Here is a 25205-nt window from a genome sequence, read left to right as displayed (position 1 = left end):
CCCCCCCATTCCGGCCAATCATCTCTGGAAGTAAATCCAAAACATTCCCTATGGGGAAATATATAGATAGTTCATTAAAACATATTTTTGGGCATGTTTCCTACGAGTATAAGTAATGAAAATTTGATATTTGTTACAATAGATGTTGTTGATCTTTTTTCAAGTATACCTAAACAAGCTGGATTAGATGCTTTTTGTAGCAGTATTACATCTTTTTCTAATTTTAACTGGGAACAGACAAGTCTCATTATGGAGTTGATGGCCATTGTGTTAGACAATAATTTTATATTCTTTGAGGGGGAGTATTTCAAGCAAGCCGGGGGGGTAGCTATGGGTGCTGCTTGTGCACCCATCTTTGCCAACCTGGTTATGCTCAATTGGGAACTCACTACTCTTTTCCCATGTGATTATTTTAAAAGTGTCAGACATTATTCAAGGTTCTTGGATGACATGTACATTTTATGGGATGACAGTATAGATAAATTAGATGAGTTTTTGATGTATTTAAATGCTTCCAGTGAATATCTTAAATTTACTTACACATATAACACAGAGGGGATTGCATATTTGGATATATATAGATATATATATATATATATATATATATATATATATATATATATATAAGCAAGATGCAACATTTCAATCATAGATATATAGGAAACACACTTTCACCAATGATTATTTGGAATATAGTAGTTGTCATCCTTTAAACATGAAACATAACATATACAAAGGACAAGTTATTAGAGCTGCCCGTATGACATCTGACTTCAGGGTACTGACACAAGAAATTGAATTTATTACCAAATTATTTGTGGAGGGAGGATATCCAGTTGATGTTTTGTCCACTATTGGGAATTGTATTATTCAGGAAAGGGACAGTAAATACCGTCCTTTATTGGAAAAAGGTTTTGAAACTAGGTATATGATTGATGTTGATAAAGGAGATGGAAATACTTCCAATGGTCATCAAAGGTCACTAATATTATTGTACAGTCCAGTAGCTGATAAAGTTATTGATACAATAAATAAATTCTGCTACCTGATTTCCCAGGATTTTAAATTGATACAAATAACTGGGAGAAAACCTAGAATTACATACAAAATGGGAAGAAACATTAAAAATGTATTGATTCCTAGGAGAACATATAGTGACAGGAGGTCTAATGAATCAACTCATACCTTCAAATGTGGTTCTTGTAATCAGTGTAAATATATTTTAGAAGATAAAAAATTGATTATTCAAAATGAGTCTCGTACTACTATTAAACTTAAATATGGGAATTGTAGAACAAAGATGATAATATATATAGCAAAATGTGAGTGCATGTGTTTTTATATAGGTAAAACCGAGCGTTGTTTTCGACAACGCATTTATGATCACATTTATAGTATTCACAAGAAAGATTTAACTAGTGCACTATATAGGCATATTAATTTCACAGACGAAGGACATAAGTTTAAGTTTGCCATTTTGGAAACCATTATTTTAGACCTTATAGGGGGAGATTATAAATCACTGTTAAGTTTTAAAGAGGTTTGGTGGCAACTTTTTTTGGATGGCACAACTTACCCTGGTCTCAACGATTTTATTTCTTGTAAACCTATTTTAGAATATTGTACATACTTTTTATAGGGATCCTATATTCTTTGTCGTATTATATATTCAATCAGTTGGTTTAATTAGATTTATAATTTACTAATAGGGAGCATATTATAAATTAGCATTCAAGGTATAGGTTATTTTATTCCTATTGAAGCGTACATTTGTTACGCGAAAGCGCTCATTTTTCTTGTTTTGTGATTTTTCATGGATTAAAGATTCTTTCGCAATTTATGGACTACGTGCTGATTTGGTTTTGCCTCCACCGTGGTGAATACACTTGTGTGCTTTTGTTGATTATTTTATTCCTAGGTATATATTTTAACTTTTGATCACCTTATTTTATTTTATTTATCATAGTCATTTATGACAAAGGTACAACGGTTGCACTATAAATGAAATAATTTTGTTTGTGTTTATTTGTAATTACATAGACATAAACATTTGAATATGTTTGTTGTTGGCGCTATTTGTGTCAGGTTGTACTTGATGCTTTATACCATTATATCATTTTATCAATAGAAGTATTACAATGTTTTAGTCTTGCTCTAAGGGTGGACTTTTGCACAGGACATTATGTTCTTGTTCACGTTCTTGTTCTTGTTTACGCTTTTTTTTTTGGCACCAAATTCAAAGCAAATGAAGTTTTGATTAACGTGAAAGGGGCGGAACTTGTTAGTATGTAATATTTCATCAGTATCCGCTTCCTTTTGGCGCCTAATTTTATTAATATGGATTGTTTTAAATTGTATTAAAGGTTCTGAAGAAGCCCACGAGTTGTGTAGGTGAAAGTGCTTAACCTTATTCATTCGGTGTATGGTTTTGTAGTGTCATCGCAGTTGTGTATCGCCAGTTTCTTTGGAATAAAAGAACATTGATTTTTACCGCTGAACTGTTTGGAGTTTTCTGATACAGTGTTATCGCTGAACTGTTTGCAGTTTTCTGATACAGTGTTGCTGGATTCTATCTGGATTTTTTCGTTATCTTCCACGGTGACATTTTTTGTGGAAGTTTATTGAAGGGCCGTGGCACTTATTGGATAGTTTGTGACTTGTTTTTATAATATTAATGCTTGTAACACCCAAGATGGATCTAGAACATACATTTATACAGTTGGAGTGATTTGGTAATGAGGCAGGTTATAAAATTAATATTGCAAACACAAAAGCTTGACAAATTAACGTGCCCATCATAGAGTTTAAAAAAAATGTGAATGCATAGCTAACTAAAGTGAAATATTTAGAAATATGGTTAGGTGACACATTAGAGAAGACAAAACACTTCTCAGTGCAGAAGATGATAAAATAAAATTAAAGGAACTCTGGAAAATGTTAAGCATTTAAAAATAGCAAGATGAGTGAATCCATGAATTAAACTGTCATGACCTAATCACATGTATTGGGACACATCACTGAGCACAAAATGACTGATGTTTTTAAATAAAAAAAAAATAAAAAAAATTGGATGAGAAACTTATTCTGGGCTAATGCTCCAGCAAAGGTGGTATGGGAGAAAATAGCCCTTGTTAAAGAGCAGGGAGGACACAGAGCTCCATTACTTATAAGCAGTCCAGTGGATGATCATAGAACAATTTAAGATGCGACATTTCATGCACTTTCAAGATAGCAGAATACTGATCAAGAAGTTGATTGGAGCTCTGCCAGTGTAAAAACTGCAGCTGTGAAAACAAGCCAGTTATAACAATTAATTTTGGGAAAATTCAGTTACTGGCTGGTAAGTATACTGCCTGGATGTAAGCAAAGAAAAAAATTTGAGAAAGAAAGAAGAAATGAACTAGAAAAGGAGAAGAAAAGCCCTGGCTGAGGAGAATCTTGCAGCTCTTTAGCAAAAAACAGATGAAGTTCCAACTTTGGTACAGAAGATGGCTTCCAATAATTTAGAGAAAAAAATTAAATGTATACTTAGAAGTGTTTAAATAAGTGAAACATTGAAGGAATATATGCAATAAAAAAACAAAAAGGCTGAAAAACATAGAAAAAAACTTTAACTAGCTATTTAGTTGGGCTGGTAAAACTGTAAAAATCAGAGGGTGATATGAAAAAAAATCTAGCTGTGCATTTGGTTTATCAATAAATAAATAAATAATATGTACACAGAAAATAAAAAAATGAAATTTTTTGTTGTACCGGAGAAACTGGAAGAAGCAGACTGCACTTGTTTTATAAAATTTCACCTTTGCACCTGGACTAGTGTTTCCCAACAAAATTTGTTAATTGAGAGGCCACATCATGACTATGCTCAAGTCTTGCCCTGAGAAAGCAGTGAAGACCTATACTAGCAAATATGCAATTGTACCACAGGAAAGAGTTTCTTCTTTCAAAACTGTAGCAGAAGGGAAAGTGTTAACACCTGGAGACAGCGAGTATTTTTGTAAAATAATTATTCACTCTATACCAGGCAGATGAGAAGGAAGTTTATCCCCATAATCAGAAAATGTTGAGAGGCAGGTGAGAGATTCAAGATGATTATTCCAGCTTTCTTTACAACATTTTTCCTGGAGGATCAAAGACATTTTTGGCTGTAGAAGTAGTTAAGGAAGAAACAAAAAATGATTAGCCAACAAAGACTGAACCAGCAAACAGAAGGGGACCTGGCTTTTCATTCTTCTCACAGCAAGACCCATACAGACACATTGATAGTGAAAGATTTTCCATTGGTTAAGGAAAAATGCTTGAATGACAGAAACACATGCATGGGAAGACTAGAAGAACCAACTCTTCCTTGGGGCTTAAACCAAGTTTGGAGATGGACAGGATCAAGAAGAAAACTAGCTTATATAGTTTTGGGAGAAATAATCAGCTTTCAGGAGGGAAAATTATTTATGGGTGCAGAAGGGAACCTGATTTGCAATCATCAGGATGTATCATAGGGACCAGGAACTCAAAATATGACAAAAGAGAGTAGATTTCTTAAGAAATACAAGAGAATGTTTCATATCGAAAATATGAATTCAGTAGAAGAAACTGTACATATTATTTACCAAGTAAAAAGATTTGGGCTGTAGTGGACATTAATTATATCCCACAGGATTTTTTTAATTGAAGTCTTTGACACACATGCAGTAACTATTTCAGTATATACACCTATAAAAGTAAGATAAAGATGCAGAATAATAAAGTAAACATGAGGCAGTGATGCTTTTCTACTTACCTGTTAGAGAGGAGTTTAAAGAATGAGTGGTGCAAATGGAACAGCTAGTGAGAGGGATAAAATGAAAATAGAGTTTAAAACTTGGTAGAAATAAGACAGAAGGCGATTTGTGGAAAAAGTAACAGGAATAATAAAACCATGTTTGTTTTCAAATGCATCGTTGTAAAACAGTGCTTAATAACTTGATAGATATGGAAGATATTATTTCTGTGGTTTTGAATCCATCTGAGGTATACAAATTGATATTTGAATAATAATCTAAGTAGAAAGGGAGAAAAAAGGTGGTGTGCTGCCTCTGAGAAGTTATAAAGCATCATGCATGAGGATCGCCTTTATTGTAATTGGTATTAAGTTGAATTAATAAAAAATACTCTTCCAAAACAACTTCATAAACCACAGAGAATATTCCAATATTGCATTTTAATGGTATGAAGTTACAGACAAACTAAGCAACTTGAATATATGAAGTGAGAGTGCAAGCTTCCAATATCAGACATGCATATTATAGTAATAATTAATTCCGTTTCAGGGATGTGAGTCTTGCTGAAAATTGGCAAACCATTTTAACTCTGTTTAACATGCTTGTTGTACTTATGTGTTTTTAACTGTAAATTTCTGATCACTTAGGTGTGTTCTATTAATTATATGTTTCATACTTAATCCAGCTAAATCTAGTGATGGCACAAGAAGTGTCACACGAAGTGATGTGAATGCTGAGCCATACACAGAGTGCCGAGAAGAAAAGTTTAAAAGGTTCTTTAGTCTTAGCCAGATCAGAACACTGAGCAATCGGATTATGCTTTTATTATATCAGGTAAATACTTTTTATAATTATGTATGTACTCTGCATCATGTTTTATATGAACAGAAAAAAAGACAATGCCACTGATTAGTCACCTCCATACCTGACTGATGTATTAATATTGGCAAGAATATATCAATAAAAATCTATGGAAGTGTAGAAATGTATGATATCTTATTCTTTGCTATGTTTTAGTTTTGGTCTGTAGCTATACAAGTGTTTGTATTCTTATTCCTGGATCATAGCATAATAAATCTTCTGCATCATTAACCAACTGGTCAGTGCAGCCTTCCTTTTCATCCTGTTGGCACCAAATAATGTTATGTAGTAGCTTCTTGTTTATTTGGTTTTATGTTTTCTTAACTGCAGAAACTGAATGTTCCTAAATGACAAATATGTTGCTTTTTTAATATATTAACATTTTTCCATAAGAAAAGTAAATTTTAACCATTTCTTTTTACGCTGTTAGAAATCTCCTTTAAGTACATGCATATTTTTAAATAGTGATCATTACATTTTTAAAGATATTTACTTAATTGTGTACTTAATGGGTGGCAGTTCTCTTTCAACAAGCCAGAGTGCCTTTTTCGCCCTTTTGTAATATATTCTAAATAGGAAAAGTCTGGGAGTGTGCCTAATACATATCTAAAAGGTGTTTTTCCAGATGTGCACATCTGTTTTAGAAATAAAGGTCACTGTTATAAGAAAAACCTGTTAAGCAACTTTGGGGCCCCATTACCAAAAGACTTGCTCTCAGTGTTAGTGACCACTAAAACTGAGAGAAGACCTTTTGGAATCTGGTCCCTGTAGTAAGCCTGTTTATAGTTATACCTTACACGGAAGTAAGCCACTTACAATGAGAGCAGGTCTCTCAGAATCAGGGCAGACTTACATTGAGAGCATCTGTTTTGTAATGTGGCTCATAGTCTTTCATTTTTGCCGAGCACGACATACATTTTTGGCAAAGCACATATCAAGAATATGCTGCATAGTCTGTAGTTATGCATACCCTCATAGCATGTCTGTTTAGAGGTGGTGTAAAACTGAAATGTGACTACTGTTTCAGTAAAAATTGATGTAAATCTTTCTTAAAACTGAAAGTGCCTCTCCGCTGTTAGATATTTATCATTCATTCTGCTGCAGTAGCCTTTAGGCCAGCAATCCCTAACCTTTTTTGCATCAAGGACTGGTTTCATGTAAGATAATTTTCCACGGACTGGTCATTGTGCGCATAAAAATAAAGCATAATAAAGTTCATAATAAATACAACTCACCATAGCACAGAATCAATGGGAGCCCTGAGCTTGTATCCCTGCAATGAGATGGTCCCATCTAGGGGTGATAGTAGACAATGACACCCAAAGTGTGTTCCTTATGTCCAGTCTTCTTCTTTATTTTGAATTGGTTGCTTTCATTGCAGAAAACCCCCGTTCATAAATATAGGATGTTTTTAAATGGAAGCAGGGTTTTCAGTGCTTTTTTCTAGCAACTTTCTAAGTTTATAAGAGCAATATTTAAAATCTGTTCTTATTATTTGTGAGTCTGACTGTCTAGATTTATTGTGCGAGAGGTTGAGAGGCATGGTCGAGATGTATGCAAACCTCGTAATTGATGCTGCTGCTGCCAGGGATTGATCTCACTCTTTACCCTCTCTCTCTGCCTGTCACGCTCACACACACACTCACTATGCACTGCTTTCATGTGCACACACACACACACGCACACAAACTTTCTTTCCATTTCATTTATTTTTATTCTATACTCACTAAACAGCAAAATCGATGCTTAGCGAGTGTAAAATGGCTCGATCAATCTTGCTGTTCACTCTATCATACACACATACACAGTCTGTTCTGCTTCTGTGCAGCTCAGTACCAAATGATCCACGGCTCAGTGGCTGGGGACTGCTACCTTAGGCTATATGGGTTATTTCCTGCTCAAGAAGCAATGATTGGCCAGCTTCTAAAAGCTCAGGCTCCTCCCACTCCTTCATTCTGACTGCTTGATTGTCTAATCTCATGGAGAGAAATCAGCAGAAAGAGTGAAGCTTTCTTCAATACTTTTGTGCCGTTTCAAGAAGTATCTGTTGGACTTCTCAGGAGCAGCAGTCAGCCTAGAGTTTTGTTTCTGGCAGATAATTTCTCATTGGGGAACCCCTCAATTCAGAAATTATTGCCCTTTTAAGAAAATTAGCAACATATGTGGGGGGGGGGGTTCGACTACAACTGGTATTTCTCATTTTAGGAAACCCAGTATTGTCTCAATATCTGAAATTTCCTGTTGGAGACTGCTGTTTTTATCTTAAAGTGTCTATTAAGGTATTTGGGGCTAAGTTTGTTTTAAAAAATTGTGTACCACTTTGTATAAACTTTAAATTTTGTAGAGCAAAAAAGTTTATGGAGAAATAGGTGGATAATTATGTGCTTCTATAATTCATATGCTGACATTGTGGCAACCTACCTGCCATTTTGATTCTGTCAGTGAGTGTGTGAGTGTTTGAACAGCACTGACAGGGGAATTCTGTTCTTCTTTTACATTTTGTAATCTAAGGTACTGGGGAAGTGTTATGACTGTAAGTGTGCTGTTGGTTAACACTCAACGACAACTTAACTTCTGACTGATTTGCTCCAGGTACATTTACAGCTTTTGGTGCTTTTTCTCCTGGTTGCAGTATGGATACTTAATCCTGTCAGGCTGACTCTTCTGTCACAGTACCTAGAAAGAAAAACTCACTCATCACAGAATCTTTACCATTGTTGCAGACTCAGTTTATGCCTCAATGGATAGTGGTTGAACCTCCAATGGCCATTGATTGTTCCTCAGACCACTCACTTACTTGCCTGGCTTCCTCTGTTGTAGTCTTTTTAGCCAGCATGAAGTGGGGGTCAGTCATGTACTTTTGGGCCATTCCAGTGCTCAATATTGGCATGGGTGAACCATCTTTTCTGGGGCTGGGAGACACTGCTGGAGATTCTTCTCTGGGTAACTGTGTACATGGGTGAAGAGATCATTTTTCTAGCTTGATGACCATCTTTCAAGTCAGTATTCTTATATTGGAACTCCTATTTAAAAATAATAAAAGGTGTGTGTGTGTGTGTGCGCGCGCACGCGTGCATGTTTGTGTGTGTGTGTGTGTGTGTGTGTGTGTGTGTGTGTGTGTGTGTGTGTGTGTGTGTGAGATGTGGAAGAACTACCACGGCAGGGCTAGCCATTCGGCAGTATAAACCTTGGTTTTAGATAATTGTTACTGTTGAACTGAAACCGCAACCCCATGTGCAAAAATGAGAAAAAGGGGTTGTGGATGGATGAATGGATGTACTTCATTCATCCTATCCCTCCTATACTGCCATCCCTGTAGGATTTGTTGGATGCTTCTGTACTTACTCTGATGCCCAACCATCTGTCCCTAAAAAAATCTGAAAAAGTCTACAGACTGTTTCTCCCCTTTCTCAGGTATCCAAACATGCTTTGAAGGGTGTATATGATTGTGTAGAACCTGGTCCAGGGCCACTGGTACTGTTAAAATGTAGAGAAGATACACATGGCTATGAAACCAACAGTTTGCTGATGAGTTCATCTCTGAAATCTTGGATTCAGCTTTACATAAGTATGCATTTATTTACCTTTTTCTGACCAACAGAATACAAAAAAAATAAAAAAAACATGGCATGAGAATAACAACAACAAAAAAAAGGGGAGGTCCTTTCAGAAAAAGGGACAGACCAACAATATAGAATGAGTATGCCAGCATTTTCTTAATCTCTTGTCTCCCTCCCAGCCAGTATTTCTACAAGTCTGTCCCATCTGGCATAAATTTTTTTCAGACTCCTGAGTGTTAAAAGTGTTGCAGGAGGGTTACATATGGTACCATACCTCTCAACTGTACCGAATTCCTCAGAATTTACCAATTTTGAGGGCAAAATAATGGGGTGCCACGAATTCCCGAGTGGCCCCTTCAATTTCTGATTTTTTTTTTCCTTTAAAAAAAAAACGTTCAGGTTTTTACAGCCATGACATAGCCCATAGCTACCTTAAAATGAATTTTACACTTTGCTTCACATGTGGTATATACCTGGCTATAACTGTTCATACAAGCACAGAGACCATACGAGTGACTCAGAATTAATTTATACACCTTGTTGTTAGCCATAGACGTTCTTCATTTCTGTCTGCTTCACTTCTACAAATTGTGTAGGATCATGGTGGTCTAATTTTTAGTGTGTATTCAAGCGACTTTATTATTATATTTTCCCAAGTTATCTTAAAATGAATTTTACACTTTGTTTTACGTACGGTGTACACATGGCTATGTACCTGTTCATACAAACACAGAAACCATACGAGTGACTCAGAATTAATTTATATACCTTCAGAAATACAAACCGACAGCTTCTTAAAGTTGTGACTGAATAAAATGTGCAAAAACAAATCAGTCTGACTACCACGGTCCGGTACATAAACTTTTAATAAAATAAAAATGTAAAATTGATAAGCGCTTTTGGATTAAAAGTTTATGTACCAGACAGTGGTAGTTGGACTAACTTATTTTTATAAATTATACACTTTGTTTTTAGCCATAGCCATGTTCTTCATTTCCATCTGCTTCACTTAGTGTTTTAATTTTTAGCCTGTATTTAAAAGACTTTACTTTTATATTTTCCATCATACCTTATTACCTAACATATCTTTCGGTTTACAACCAAACTATCACTGTGGAAACTAAATACATGCACAATGATGAGGCAATTGTTAGAGTCCTGGTGCACATCTATATTGATGAAAATATCTGCAGATTAACTTTTGGGGCTTGTTGGAGGAGGAGGAAGAATGGGTATAGTAACAGGCATTGTCAAGAAACGTATTACTATTTTCCATAGAAAATCATCGCTGGTTTGATTTCTAAATGTGTGCAGGCAGTGACTCCCACGTTTTGAAAGAATTCTCCCTTCTTCAAGTTAATGTCACATGAGGTTAAAGGCCTGCTACAGCATCAGAATTGGACACGAGTGTCTGCAAATCTGTTATGGTAACAAAATAATAAGAGACAGCAGGAGAGACCCCCCCCCCAAAAAAAAAAAAAAAAAAACTAGATAAAGCAGTAATTAATGATCATGCAGTCTCCAGCCAGGACCCAGTGCACATCAATAACTGTTTAATGTGGAGTTCACTTAATGCATACTGGTTCTGCTCTACAAAGTGAAGTTTCACAATTTTAGTTATAACTGAAGTATTTTTGTTTCAGGCTTTTTGCATATACAGTTTAACTGTAATGCTTTCTACTTGGTTGACATGGAGATCAGAAAATTTCAGATCAACAGCAACTGCAACAAAAGTTTCATTTTTGGGGCATGTAGTTGATATGTATATGTCCCTATTTTACAGTTAGTTTTCAATTGATGGCTTTCAGTGTCATCACCTTAGTAGTCCTGTATTTATATTCAGAAATCCATATTACCATGAACATGTAGCAGACCTGGCTTGTTTTAAGAAAACTCAGTGTAATTGTGATGAGTTGAAATGTTTCAGATTCATGATAATGGCTTCCATTCTATTTGTGATATCTCAAAAAAAAAAAAATCCTGTTGTATTAAAACCTTTTGTGGGTCAGCCCTCATCTTATGGGATGCATAGCACAGCTTAGAATTGGCTTGCTCTGTCAAATGTGTGAGCAGTGTTTGCTGCATTGTTAGCAGTGTGCTGAAAGTAGGTATAGTTAAGATTTGACAAAGAGTTGATGTGCATTATACATTTCAAAAGCATTTAAGTAGTTGCATTCATTTGTTTGACTTTTCTTTTTATACAAGTAATCTTTATCTGGGCTGCTTATGCTGGGATGTGTGACAGCCGCAGTGTTAAAGTACAGGAGTTCATTTAATTGTCAGTGAACTGGGTAACTGATGCTGACCTCTATACCCTTTTAAACCATGATGTGGGCTACAAGAGAAAAAGTGTGTGTGTGTGTGTGTGTGTGTGTGTGTGTGTGTGTGTGCCCCAGTTAGATATACCTGGTGGTTAGTGTTACTCAGGCTCAAACCCTGTACCTTAGGTACAAGAAACAAGAGCCTGAATTCTCTACCCATACCACCACTTGTGATTCAAGGAGTTGAGTCCATGGCTTTCAACTGTCCAGATGTTTGGCTCATACTTTTGGTCTGTTCCTCTTAAAACTTGTGGTTTTCTGGCAAATCAATGAGAACTGAATTCACTAAATAATGATAGCCATTCAAGTTTCAGTTTTCCTGTCTTTCAGAAAATGCATGATAACATAAAACATTTTATTTTAGCAACTTTCTAAGATTATACAAGCAATGTTTAAAATGTGTCCCTGGTTTTGGACCTTTGTTCCCCCCAATAAATGTTGGCTTTTCCTAGATTTCTTGTGCTGCAAAGTTGAGAGATATAATTGATTTGTCAAGTGTTTTTTATAAGGAGCTGAGAGCTTCAGGGGAAGAAAAGTTTTAGTGCTGCTTATGCCAAGTCTGTTTGCATTGTTAGCATGGCAGGCAGTATACTTGCTTTTGATGCAGAAGGCTGTGGGTTCTACTCCAACAGTATGTAGATGGATTGCTGATACTGTACTGCTGTACTTTAAAGGGGGTGGATGCTGCAGTCCTGAGAATGCTTTCCTTTGGTAACTATGAACCTTTTGTCAGTTTGCCACCCATTCCCTATTGCAAAATTACTACTTTACATTTTTTTAATGTAACATAGGCATTTTGTTCATCAAGGGCAACAGGCACTTTATTTGTAGATGAAACAATGAAATATAAAGTTGTTTGCTAGCAGCAACCTCTTCATTAGTTACAGATCACTTTAATGTGGAATTATTTAGATGACATTTCTTCAGAGATTGTGCATATTTACTGATACTGGTGGATTGTAATGACAGACGTTTGAGTAGACTTTTATGAAGGAAATGTTCTGAATTCGGCAGTTTTGTCATTATTGGCTCATACATTTTGTTTCATTGCTTACTGGAAAAATGTTCAGAACTATAAATTTAAAGTGCACTCTAACAAGTGTGCTGTATTATACAAGGAATATAATGTAATGTAATCAGGAAGGGATATCAAAGAACACATGTATGTTTCATGTACAAGGGGCCAAAGGCAACCATTACCTCTCTCTCAACCTGTTTAAAATACTTTGAAGATCTCACATTACATGTGTGATTCACTTACTGAATTGTCAACACATGTACATTTTGTGCAAGTTTTTTAGGCATATTATTAGGTTTGCTTTTGATAGCCCCTGTTCTCTCCAGTCTAGCAATGTTTCCGATATTTTGCATTGTTGCTTGCACAACACAGTAATTGTTTGTCCTATATATTATAACTATTTTTGCTATGTTTTGTGCTTTGATTTAATTATGATATGTAGGCTGTAGTAAAAAAAAAAAAGAACTTGCATGGCATAGAGCACCTACCTGCTCAGAATAAAATAAATGACAAGTTTTCTGGGAATAGCAAAAGAAAATAATGTCAGGCTTTTTTTATTGCTTGTAAAACAAAACTCATTAGCAGAGAGACAGCATATGCTGTAGCCTGTATGAAAAAAATACTAAGACACAGTGCAACATAAATCTTCTTACTCTTTGTTTTAGTTTGTTAGTTGGGGTATTTTGCAGTCACCCTAATGGTAATGGACATCAGCTGGGTATAACAGCCCTGTGTTTCTTATGCTTAGTCAAACACTCTGCTTGTGCTGATGACGTCATAACAAGGCCGGAATATGTATTTCCACAGCTAGTGTGGTTTGGCTTTCTTGGCCTGAAATTGTCCATTAAAACGACTTAAAAAAGTCATGGGCATTCATAATTGCCATATAGCTGAAACACCTGATGTTCATAAGGGTCATTTGCATATATCCCATGTGCCTCTGATACAAGAGGTTTGAGAGGCCACTCAGTGTAAGTTCTAGCTTGGCTGGAGTTTTCATTTAGTTTTTACTGGCTGATTTTTCTGCGTGACCTTTTCACTGTTTGTTTTAGTTCATTCTCTAGAGTATCAAATTCCAGTTTTAGGCTTTATAAAAAGAGAACAGCATTGGAAGAGACAACAAATTCATCTGAACCCAGGTCACCCTCTCTCTTCAGAGCTTATAGCAATCTTTCACTACATATACATTATATTTTGCTTTATAAGCAGTTTCCATAGTGGTAAAGGTGCTAGGCCTGTGTAGTTTTTCAGGTAGACAAAAGCACATCAACATAAAGGAGACATTGTGTATGATTCATACCTTGAAGTCTGCCAATTAATTATGGTCCTCAGGACCTCTTCAAGTGATTATGGATAGTGCCACAGTAATGTGGTCCATAAACAATCAGGGAAGTTTGAGGTCTTACCAGTTATGCAGGATGGCTTGGTAATTAGCTCTTCAGCATTCCTTAGCACTCTTAGCATCTTATATACTGTCAGAGCAAAACATAGCATCAGAAAAGATGAGCATGACCAGGGCAGACAAAACGGAAATTAAATGAGGAGGTCTTACAGGAATGTATCCATGTGTGGGAGTACCTCAAATAGAGCTATTTACTTCCTTTTAAAACAGACAACTAAAAAGTGCTATTCTAAGGCCCCTTGCAAGCAAACCTGGAAAACAGATGCATTTTCATTTTCTTGGAAGACCGTGTTCATTTACTCATTTCCATCTTTTCCACTGATATCTTGGTTAATTCTGGAGATTCAAATCATTGTGGTGATCCCCTTTTGGTCCTGGCAACACTGGTTCTTCCTTCTTATGGAACTGGCCAGGGAAAATTACCACACACTCTCTTGCAAGCTAGATCTAGACAGGTGAAGTTGGCACACCACATTCTCAATCATCTTCAGTTAGCTGATTCAGTTTCGATACCTTTTAGCACTTATTTCATCAGGATGTGCAGCAGGTACTAAAGGAGGCAAGAAAGTCTGCTAATAGAAAATCCTGTATTGGTAAGTAGAAGTGATGCCTTAGTTGTTGCCTAACCAGCCACCAGGAGCTCTTCAGGATTTTGTACCACTGGTGCTGAAAATATTCTGTGAGCTACTTTCATCTGGCCTCTCTGGTCTGTTGTTCTTCTTTAAAAGCTCATCCTGTGGGTATTTCAGTTTATCTGCCCATGGAGCCACCTCTTCCTTCTCTGTTTGTGGTAAAACAGTTGTTCCTTCTTAGAATCTGAACTTTGTGTGGACAAACTGACTATGTCACATTATAAACCTGCCTGCCAAGCTGATTTAATTTCTGGACTTGGGAAACTGTACTCACCATTGCTTTGACATCTGCATGAAGAGTATCTGAGTTGCAAGCTGTCATGTTTGATGATCTCCATCTGATTTTCCAGAGGGTAGGGTCTCTTTAAGAGCAAACCTCCTCATTCATATACAGAATGGTTTCAGAGTTTTTGTTGAATCAAACCATTAGTCTCCTAGCTTTCTACATAGAACCCAAAGAACAGGGAGTAAGGAATTTGGATATGCTGGATATGCATAAGCAATTCATGCACTATCTCAATAAAACTATGCCATTTAGAAAAGCTGATCAGCCATTTATTTCTTATCAAGAGACAACAAAGGGAAACCCTGTGCCTAAATAGACAATTTCCAGGTGGATGTCCTTAGCTATTGCTTTTTGCTTTTCCCACTTTGGCAAATTTATTCCAGCAGTATCAATGTATATTTTACTGTTGTCTTGTCTTCTTCAATGACATACTGGAAAGGGGAGGACACAAAGTCTTCTAGAGAGAGTTACATGGGCTCTGTGCATACTTTTAGAAAGCGTTACAAACTGGATTCCTTTTCAATGTCCAGAGCAAGTGTTGTGCTAGGAACATTCTACAGTGACTCCTGGATCCATATTCTTCCTTCTCCCAGGTTGGATAAGATATGGTAATCAGCCTATTTAGCCTAAAGGCTATTGCAGCAGTGGGAATGATGAATGTATTACAGTTCTGTAAGTCGCACTTACCAATAACAAGATGTTCGAATTCCTTACTGCTGCAGTAGCCACACCCACCTTACATCCTCTTATTCTTGTATATAGTTTTAGTTTGGATATAAAGTAGTTGTTGTTTTTCCCCAAACATCTTTATTAAATTTTCACATATGACAAAGGCAGTCTTACATTTATATAAATGAAAAACATACACAATGATACCACTTTAGTTGCAGTTTACATCACAGACACCATTAAAACAGCTGTAGTTGCAAACATTATACATCAGTTATAAACCATCCAGTCATGATCAGTTAAGCATTATATGGCTAATTCAAATCCTCCGTCTTAAACCTCATTCCTGCTCTGCATATTTTGTTCCCACAATTCCCATTTTTTCCTATGTAGTTTGTTCCTTCCCTTTTCTAAAGATCCCAATTCCAGTTGTTCTATCTCTGTTACTATATTCACTAGTTCTAGTAAAGTTGGTCTAGACTTAGATTTCCATTTTCTAGTAATTGCTTTTTTGGCAGCCACCGTAATTAGACTCAGCAAGGCTTTACTTTGTAGTATAACTCAAAAAAAGTAATCTTCCCAGTTAGTCCAATCTGCTCACCCAGCATATCCAACAGAGCAGTCTGCAGGGAATCCCTAAAGTCTGCCAGCTCATTACACTCCCACAAAATAAGTTCCCAGCTACCTCTTCCTTGCCCGTTACACCTCCAACATTTGCTATCCACCTAAGGAAAAATTATTTGGAGTCTACTTGGAGTATAAAAATACCTATGTAAACACTTCCAGGCAAAGATCATAAACCTTCTAGACTTTGTTGCATATTTGGGAGATATACATATATCCCCATTGTCTCTTTGTGAATTGCTTATCCAGTCTCTCTTCCCAATCCTTTCTAAGCTCCTCTGATTTATTCTTATAATTAACATGCAATATTTTATATGCTTTACTAATTATTCCTTTTTGAATGACAGCTTATGTTCTAGATTCTATTAAAAACTCTACCAGTGCTGGTCTTTCATTTAGGAGCACCCTATGTCTTTCTCTTTGTCTATACTCTGATATCAATCCTTGATAAGGAAGGCAATCTCTAAGCTGCAGTCCAAATAAATTCTTGGCCTCTTCCCATTCTGTTACCTTTCCCTTTCTAGTTATTTATTCCCAATACATTGGTTCCTTTACCAGTTTTCTCCAATAAAGTCCAGCCCCCTCTTTCCTATTATCTGTATCCCTGACCAAAGTCATCCCTATCAGCAAAATCTCTTTTCTCCATTCTCGTGCTGGTTTGGTTCTTACCTCCCTGATATTTTATGAATATAATACTCTCGATGATTTTGGTTGTTCTCCTCAAGAGTTTGCATCCAAAATCCCAATCTCTCCTTATTTCTTGAGTTTTCTCCCTGTGTCAGCATCATTCCTTTCCACTTTAAATTATAGTTTTCTGCTTGTGCTATTTATAAGAGCCTTAACTATGTTGCTCTAAAATACCCCCTCAAATTAGGTAACCTAGTCTGCCTTGTTCTGTTGGTAGGATCATCTTACCCCACTTGATTCCCAGATAAAATCCTTCAACTCTGTTTTAATTGCTATCCACGACTTCTCCTCCAGTTGATAAAAGGATATAACGTAGGGTTTTATATGTTTCTGCTTTATATGTTTCATTGTTATTATTAGTTGTTTGATTCAGGATTGTTAAGCTCTTCTATCTTTGCATATGTATCTGTATGTATATGTCCTTACTACTATTTCCCTCCTACGGAGTAGCCAGTCAGCAGTCTGATTGAAGGTATGTGTGTTGGGGGGGTGGGTGGGTGGGGGGTGGCAGAGCTTTTTGAAGCTAGGCAGTTATTTCGTAGACAGGGAAATAATCCATAAATTCTTCTGAACTCTACCTTCACATATGCCATATTCTGTTTTCTAATTGATTCTGATTCCATTTTATTTGCAGAGATTAATTCAAAAAATAAGTAACTCTAGAAACACAAAAATAAAACTTGACATTTGATTTCTTTGTTAGATATATGAATACATAAGCTGAACATTCCAAAAGGCTTTTGCTGATGTGGTTACACATAATTTTCCAATGACAAAAGGCATATATGGGAAAATGTTTTTGTACCATTTACAGATTACTCTTACAGATAGTGCTTAGGCTTTGTGAATATGTTATTAGCTTTGAAAGGAGTTTGTATACTTAGTAACCATTTAAATAACTAGTTGTGATTCAGAGGCATTCTGCTTTGTAAATCTTAGTGCCATAACTTCTTACATCAGTTAGAGGCAGTGTGAAGTTTGTTAGCAGAAATGTAGGAAAATTACCTTTCTTGATGCTGCATATGACTCTTGATGGGTAGCTATCACAGAAGGACCAAATGCAAGAAAACCTATTTTGCAAGTACTGGCATACAGCCTCAAAAACACATGTAAGTTCAGGCAAGGTAGGAGCGCTTATGTACACCAGACAGTATAGGACTGAGATGGCAAGGGCTGTTATGTCAAAGTAAATGTGGCATGACAGCTGTAATCTGTCCATAGCAAAGTATTAATGCCTTAATCTTTGACTTCCAAATCATATTACCATATGCATTGGTTTAATTTTTGTGTTGTTTATAATACATATAATTTGGGCTATTAAAAATATGTCTTATTACTGTTTGGCTCATATTACTGTATAAAACTAGACATGAATACTAAATTGATGCATTTCCAATGATTTATTTTGCAGAAAGACGTTGTTCAGAGAATGATAGTGCAGGTAGCTGCAGCTGGAAATGCTACAGATTTAATGGAACTAAATATAGCATCGTGCTACAAGTATGAAGAGACCAGCAGCGATATAACTGTTAAGGTAACTGGCCAAGTTTCAGCTACGTTTGAAGCCTTTTCTATAATCCAAGAAGTATCCATTTGTCTTTCTTTTGCAGTAAATTGATTTAATTCAGCTCTTGTTCAGTAAATCCTAGCATGAAACATAGCAATTAGTGCGTTAGTCCTCCCAAGTGTAATACATTTAGAAATCTGTGCATTCATCTTCTGCTTTCAATTTCTAGAGATGAGCTAGACAGTCTTGCTAAAGGCAATACTTTCCAGGGCTTAAATGGTGTAAATTTTATTTATGCTCAGGAATTAACAAAAGACCCCCTTTTTTCTGATAAACAGTTCAGATAAAGAAAATGAGCCTAAGCTTTCCATTTGGTAACCATCCTTATAAGTAGTGCACACTGTCATTTCATTCCTGACATTTGTGCACTGCATTATATGTAACTTAAAGATACAGAGAATTGAAGCAGTAAACCTTTGATCCTTCCTTTTAAATACTTTCTGTTTAATTGATTTATTTTTTTTATGTTTTGCAGGCATTGACTGACTGTAGATATACTACAGTAAAGACCTAAGTATTACTTACCTTTCTATATCTCTGCTTGCGTGTGTGTGTGTGTATCTGTATACGCACATACACACACACATATATATATATATATATATATATATATATATATATATATAAATATAAAATACATGCATGTGTTTACATATGTACCCACACATATGCATCTTTTAAATATTTTTAACTATACACATGGATACTTGCAATTTCAATAAATTACTCTTTTCTAAACTTAATATATATCCAAACTATGTGGGGGGTACGCCCCCCCACACCACCCAATTAGGGGGGCAGTGCCCCCCACACACACCCATACTATCTATATATATATATATATATATATATATATATATATATATATATATACACACTAACTTCCAGGGTCACTCTACAGTGGGGAAAAGGCCATATATAACATTCAGTGAAATGTGTTTCAGTGAATTGTGCTTTCGGTGATTTGTGCACAGTCATCTGACTTTAAGTGAAATGTGCTTTCAGTGAATAGTCCTAGACCTATATGTATATATATATATATATATATATATATATATATATATATATATATGGGTCCTAGTTGAATCACCAAAATTATATTTAATTGAACTTCAAAGCACGGAGACCAGTTTGCCACAAAGAACAATATGCTGAACACTGACTTTGGTGAACCACAACACATCAAAAACACCCATTTTAAAAATAAACACCAAAAACAAACATTTCCTAACATTTTTGCAGGGGGGCAAGCCACCCTGCACCCCCCGCACCCCCTGCAAATTATACATACCAACTCTGAGATCACACTACAGTGACAACAAGGGTGGATTTCCTAATCTTAACTGGAGTGCAATCTCCATGTAGCTGCTACTATGCTATGAAAAGGATTTGCTCTATACACTGAAACGAGCTTCGGCAAAGTCAGTGTTCGGCATATTGTTCTTTTGGAAAACTTTTTTCAGTATTTTGGAGTTCAATTAAATGTAATTTTGGTGATTCAACTAGGACCCATGTATATATATATATATATATATATATATATATATATATCTATCTATATATATCTATATATCTATATATATATATGTATATATATCTATATCTATCTATATATCTATATCTATATATATATATATATATATATATATATATATATATATATATAAATTTATACGTGTGTGTGAGTGTGTATATATATATATATATATATATATATATATAAATTTATACATGTGTATATATATATATATATATATATATATATGTCTATATATATATATATATATATATATATATATATATATGTGTGTGTGTGTGTGTGTGTATGTGTCTGTGTAATCGAAACAGAACAGGGATTTCCTCTGACAAACTCCACTTATTGAGTTGCAACTCATTCATTTGTGATGAGTTTTAAAATCAACCATTGATTACTCAGTCACTGAATTTGACGTTGAAGGCTATAATGTAAGCAGCTAAAAACAGAGTTCTGAGCAGAAGCAGTTTAAAACACCAAAAGCCTGCAAACTACTGTAAATTAACAGAAACTGGTAGCTGAATTGTCTACGAAGTTCAGAAGATCAACACAGAAGAGAAGAGAAAAAATTAAGTAAAAAGGAATACAGTTGTAAACATATATAAGGAATCTGAAAATAGTGTGGTGGATCAGAGGTGCAGAAAGCTGAGCACATTAGTAGCTGAAGTTGAAAGGTCTTCATTCACCCTAGAGAACTAAAGATTGAGTAAACATTCATTGAGATTTTCAAGATAAGCAGTTCCCTGTTGGAGTATATAGAAACAAAGAACAGAAGGCAACAGGAAACTGAACATGTTTTAACCAGTCATTCCGAGTAAATAACTGGTATGGAATCTGGAAAAACAGATGAAAGAAAAATGGTAGAATAGCAATTAAAATATGAAAAATTACACAAAAACTGCTTGAACTCAAGAATATGTTACTTAGGCACAGCTTAAGGTTTACAGTAGTTCTAGACCAAAAGGGAAGGATAGTAAAGACTTCATGATAAATACCTCAGATTATAGGCTAGACTTTCTATTGCTGATATTAAGAGTGAAGGAGCCTACAGAGTAAATATTCCTAATTTTAGACTGAGCAAGTAGCTGAGATCTGTATTGATTAAACTGCAGGCATACCAGCTAAAAGAGAAAATTATATGTATTTTGGAATGAACACTCTCATAGGTTGGAGACACAAGGATTTATGTGGTTAATGACTTTTCATTATAAAAATAAACTAACAGAAATGCTTTTTTTACCTCCATAAGACTTTCCAGACAAGGGGAATTTCATTTCAGGTTATTATATACTGCTTTACTTTGTGTCTTTTATCCACTCAGCTTAAACTTATATACCAACTCTCAGTAGGCACAAGATGAACTGGCCAAAAGAAAAGAGCATCTGATGGCAGAAGAAGGTGGCAAGGAAACAAGCAAGCTTTCAACAAATGTAAGAAAGCAAACTGTGGAAACTATAAGAGAGAAATTTCCTGCAAAGCCCATTTCTGTTTTCCAAAATAAAATGATGGGGAAAACAAGTGAGATGAAACAGTTTTCAAGAAAAGTGGGAGATTCCATCACAGCAATATACAGGAACACTGAATGAGACCAGTACTTAAAAAGGGATAAGTGTACTGCGGTGGTGGTGCTGCAGTAGGGTTGTCGCCTCACAATAAGACTTTGTCCTGTTCAATTCTCAGCTAGAGCGTCTTCTGTGTGGAGACATACGTGAATGGGCATACCTTTGTTGAAGGTTGTGTGTCAGGGCTGGCAACTCGGCACGTAAAACTCTACTGCCAGTCATTAGCGGACCGGAGTTCCGCTGTGGCGATCCCTAACCGGGAAAAGCTGAAAGACACAACAACTTAAAAAGGGATAAGTGTTTCTATGGAAGAGGAGGTGATACAATCAAAATATGAATTGCATTCTGAATAGTAATTTAAAATGATTGAAGTTATTAAGTACCAGGCAGAAAATAACTATTTGATCAATATAAATGTAATAATATAGGTATTATATCTTAAACTTTACTTTAAAAAATAAAGTTTACATCTAACTAAAGGCAAGCTACACTGCATGCTCTCTGAAGAAAGTACCTGTTTTCAAACTGCAAACTATGTTATGTTGCTTTAAATAAATGTTTTAAGACAGTATGGTAAGGAACTGGAAAATAAGTAAGTAAATGATGAATGTAAAAGAAAAACTAGACTAGTATGTGATGGAAATGAGTTGACAGTATTAAATAAATTTAGATCTGTTAATGCAGGCACTAGGTATAAGAATGCATGCAGAGATAATGAGACAGGTATGTTGGCACTATAAGCACTTATTGAGGGGAGCTTAAATGCAGGAAAATGTTTGTATGGTAAAGGATGTTTGGTATAATTAAAATGTAAAATGTGCAATCTGTAAGATATTTGTTATCAGTCATCAGAGTGGAAGAGTCTCAGTTTAACACTGACCCATCTTTAGAGCTGCTGGAATGCAACTTGCTTCCTTGACAAGGTGTGCTTGATTGCAAGAGGACAGAGGCACAGTATCTGGATAGTTAAGAGTGCCCTTTTGAAAACTCACTCCAGTTTTTTAAAATATCTGATGAATATTAAAGTGCATATTTTAAAAAAGTGCATTGGCCACTGGAATGAGCAATCTGTATAAATGAATAAACAAAAATGAAGGTCTGTGGATTGCTCAGTTACCTTGTAACACAAGGACAGAAGGACCGCTTCAAAAATAAAATGCGATAGTCAAGAGAAATAAAACAGATCAGTGATTTATAATAGTAGAACATTTATGTTTGAGAATGATTAGATCAGACTGGAAGAAGTTTGCCTTGACAAAATATGTATACAGTTAATATGCTGTTTATTTCATGGGTATGGAGGGAAATTAATGTTCTAATAAGAGATTTAGGTCACCTGGGACAGTGTTATACAAATACATACAAATGACACCATAAGTAATAGAAACAGACTATAAAGGAACAGTTTCTATCAGAAAAATAAAGAATATATCTTAAGTAGAATGAAATATAAGCTTTACTGTGGCACAGTTTAAATTATTAGTTTGGAAGGTTAATGGAATCTTTACTGTATAGATTCCCTCAGTTTTTCATTTAGAAAATGAGATTCCCTCAGTATTACATTGATATACATTTATTGATCTTATGAAGTCTGATGTTTAAGAATATGATATTTGGTCATGGAGTCTTCTTAACTTTTTTGTTTCTCACAAAATATGCATTTCATTTGCATAGGTAATTGCTAATGAATAAGCTGTCTCACCACAAATCATACTCTTAAGTGACATTGTCTTATCAAATTCCTTCAAAAATTCATCAATATAACTATTATATAAAAATAGATTTAATGATATGTCTGACTTACACCGCTCTTCAAATTACAATAATTACACACATAACCATTAATAGCTACCCTTCATTCTGCACCTTTTACATTCTTATCAAACATAGAAATGGACATCCCATTCTGCATGATTTTCTCATACCTTAACATGAATCTGTTATATCTCTAGTATATAACTGATGACTCCCCTCATTTTTTATCAGTTTGATATATGTCCTTTTTTTATTTAAAGATTGTACATTTTCTGCAGGTATATTCAATGCCTCCTGTACCTGTGTGATCCATTTCTTGCTTATTGATAACATGTTGCATTCAAATTTTCCTTTCATTTTTCTGATTAAATTAAAGGGCATCTTATTATTGTTTTCAGTCTTTGAGATCAGAGATGATAGTTACATCTGGAATATTTGAAAAGAAAAGTAAATGGTTTCTGTATTTTTATTTAAACAATATCTATTCTTATGATTAGGATGATTTTAGAAAGCTGTGAACTGCCTTTTACATTGCTTGTAATATTAATTTGATTCATCTAAGTCTTTTTTAATGTCTCTGTATATTTGATATTTACTAGTATGTATTTATGAATGCAAAAATCAGTAGCATAATATTCATTGACAGTATCCTGAGCAAATTTAATTTGGGTACTGAACATAGCAGTCTATTATCTTTTCATAAGTATAACAGGTAATTTTCATTTAATGGGCAGCAGTCGTCTGCAAACCTGGTAACCCCGTTGTTGAGGATTATCCTTCCATCTCTTTCAAAAACCCATTTAGCTTATATTTTTTTGCATATCCTGTGATTGTCTTCTTACTACTTATCTACAACTCATCTCTGCTGCTCAAGACTGCAGCCAAGTGTCTCATTTTCCTTTACAATTTCTAGTACCTTTGCATTCTCCACAATTTTCACATATGTCTAACCTTTTGGTTACTTGCAGATCACATCTATTGCCTATATTTGGGGAAACTTCACTGACTAGGGCCATTCTGCGCTTGTTTGCAATCCCAGTTCATATGCCTTCTACTTCTAGCTAAAGCCCCACACCAGTTAAGTAGCTCATTTAAGAGGTGTTGCAAGACTTTCAAAATATATTATATAATCCCCTCATAAATGCAACATGGTGGGGATTGTACTGCAAACAGAGGAAGTAAGTCAAACACGAACAACATTCTATTAAAGTCAGTAGTACCAATACATGATACTGCGGTTCTTTGTGGAAACTAAGCTGGCCACATTTTCCAAAGAATAGGAAAATAGAGAAGTGAAAGGCATAGCGACAAAAGCAACAAAGACCTTTATACTTAAGCAGTGTAACACTACAAATGGTCATCTGAAGATACAGCTATATAGGATCATATTGCATTTTGAGTACCCAAACTGTTAAGGGAGCAGCACGGAAAATGCACGTCTGCTGTCAAGTCACTACTACTTCTTGTTTCTGGGTTTTAATTTTGTCTTCACTGTGACAGTACTATTGATTTTTTCAAATGTCAGTACTGCTTATTGCATTGCTGTGTTCTACTTTGAATTTGGCCTTTCTTCTCAGAATAATGCTGACTTTTCCTCGTGAGTCAGAAGGATAATTCTCAACAATGGGTTACCAGGTTTGTGGATGACTGCTGCCCTATTAACAGAAAAGTACCACATAGCATTTATTGTATCAAAGATTCTTTTGATAAAGTTTAGGTGGGTTGGTTTATTCATGGCTGAGTTTAATTTTGTTCTTATTTTCAAGATGTTGGCATTATAATTTATATTGATGACACATGATGGTTACATGGGTGTTGCAGAAAGATCCTAGGTTTTTCCATATGTAGCTAAGATATTGAATCTGTAGTTAGATTTTATAATACAGGCTCCAGATTGTTCCATTAGCATATTTATTTGATGTTGAGACGTTAAGCTAGTTAATGTTAAAACCTTCATAATAATTGTGTTT

The 25205-nt window shown here is 35.2% G+C and overlaps 1 protein-coding gene across 1 annotated transcript in view; it reads left to right on the top strand.

The window, feature by feature from the left end:
- The window catches only part of LOC122787923 (dynein beta chain, flagellar outer arm-like), a 5188001-nt gene that overhangs the window by 1669307 nt on the left and 3493489 nt on the right, over positions 1–25205 (top strand). The window contains exons 41-42 of the mRNA XM_044054850.1: positions 5443–5591; positions 18229–18351. Of these exons, the coding sequence (XP_043910785.1) occupies positions 5443–5591; positions 18229–18351 (272 nt within the window). The remainder of the gene's footprint in view (positions 1–5442; positions 5592–18228; positions 18352–25205) is intronic.

The sequence above is a fragment of the Protopterus annectens genome, chromosome 13.part0, assembly GCF_019279795.1.
Source record: "Protopterus annectens isolate FY-2018-M chromosome 13.part0, PAN1.0, whole genome shotgun sequence".
NCBI lineage: Eukaryota > Metazoa > Chordata > Ceratodontiformes > Protopteridae > Protopterus > Protopterus annectens.
Note: the sequence above shows the minus strand (reverse complement) of the source record. Positions and strands in the feature narration are given on the sequence as shown.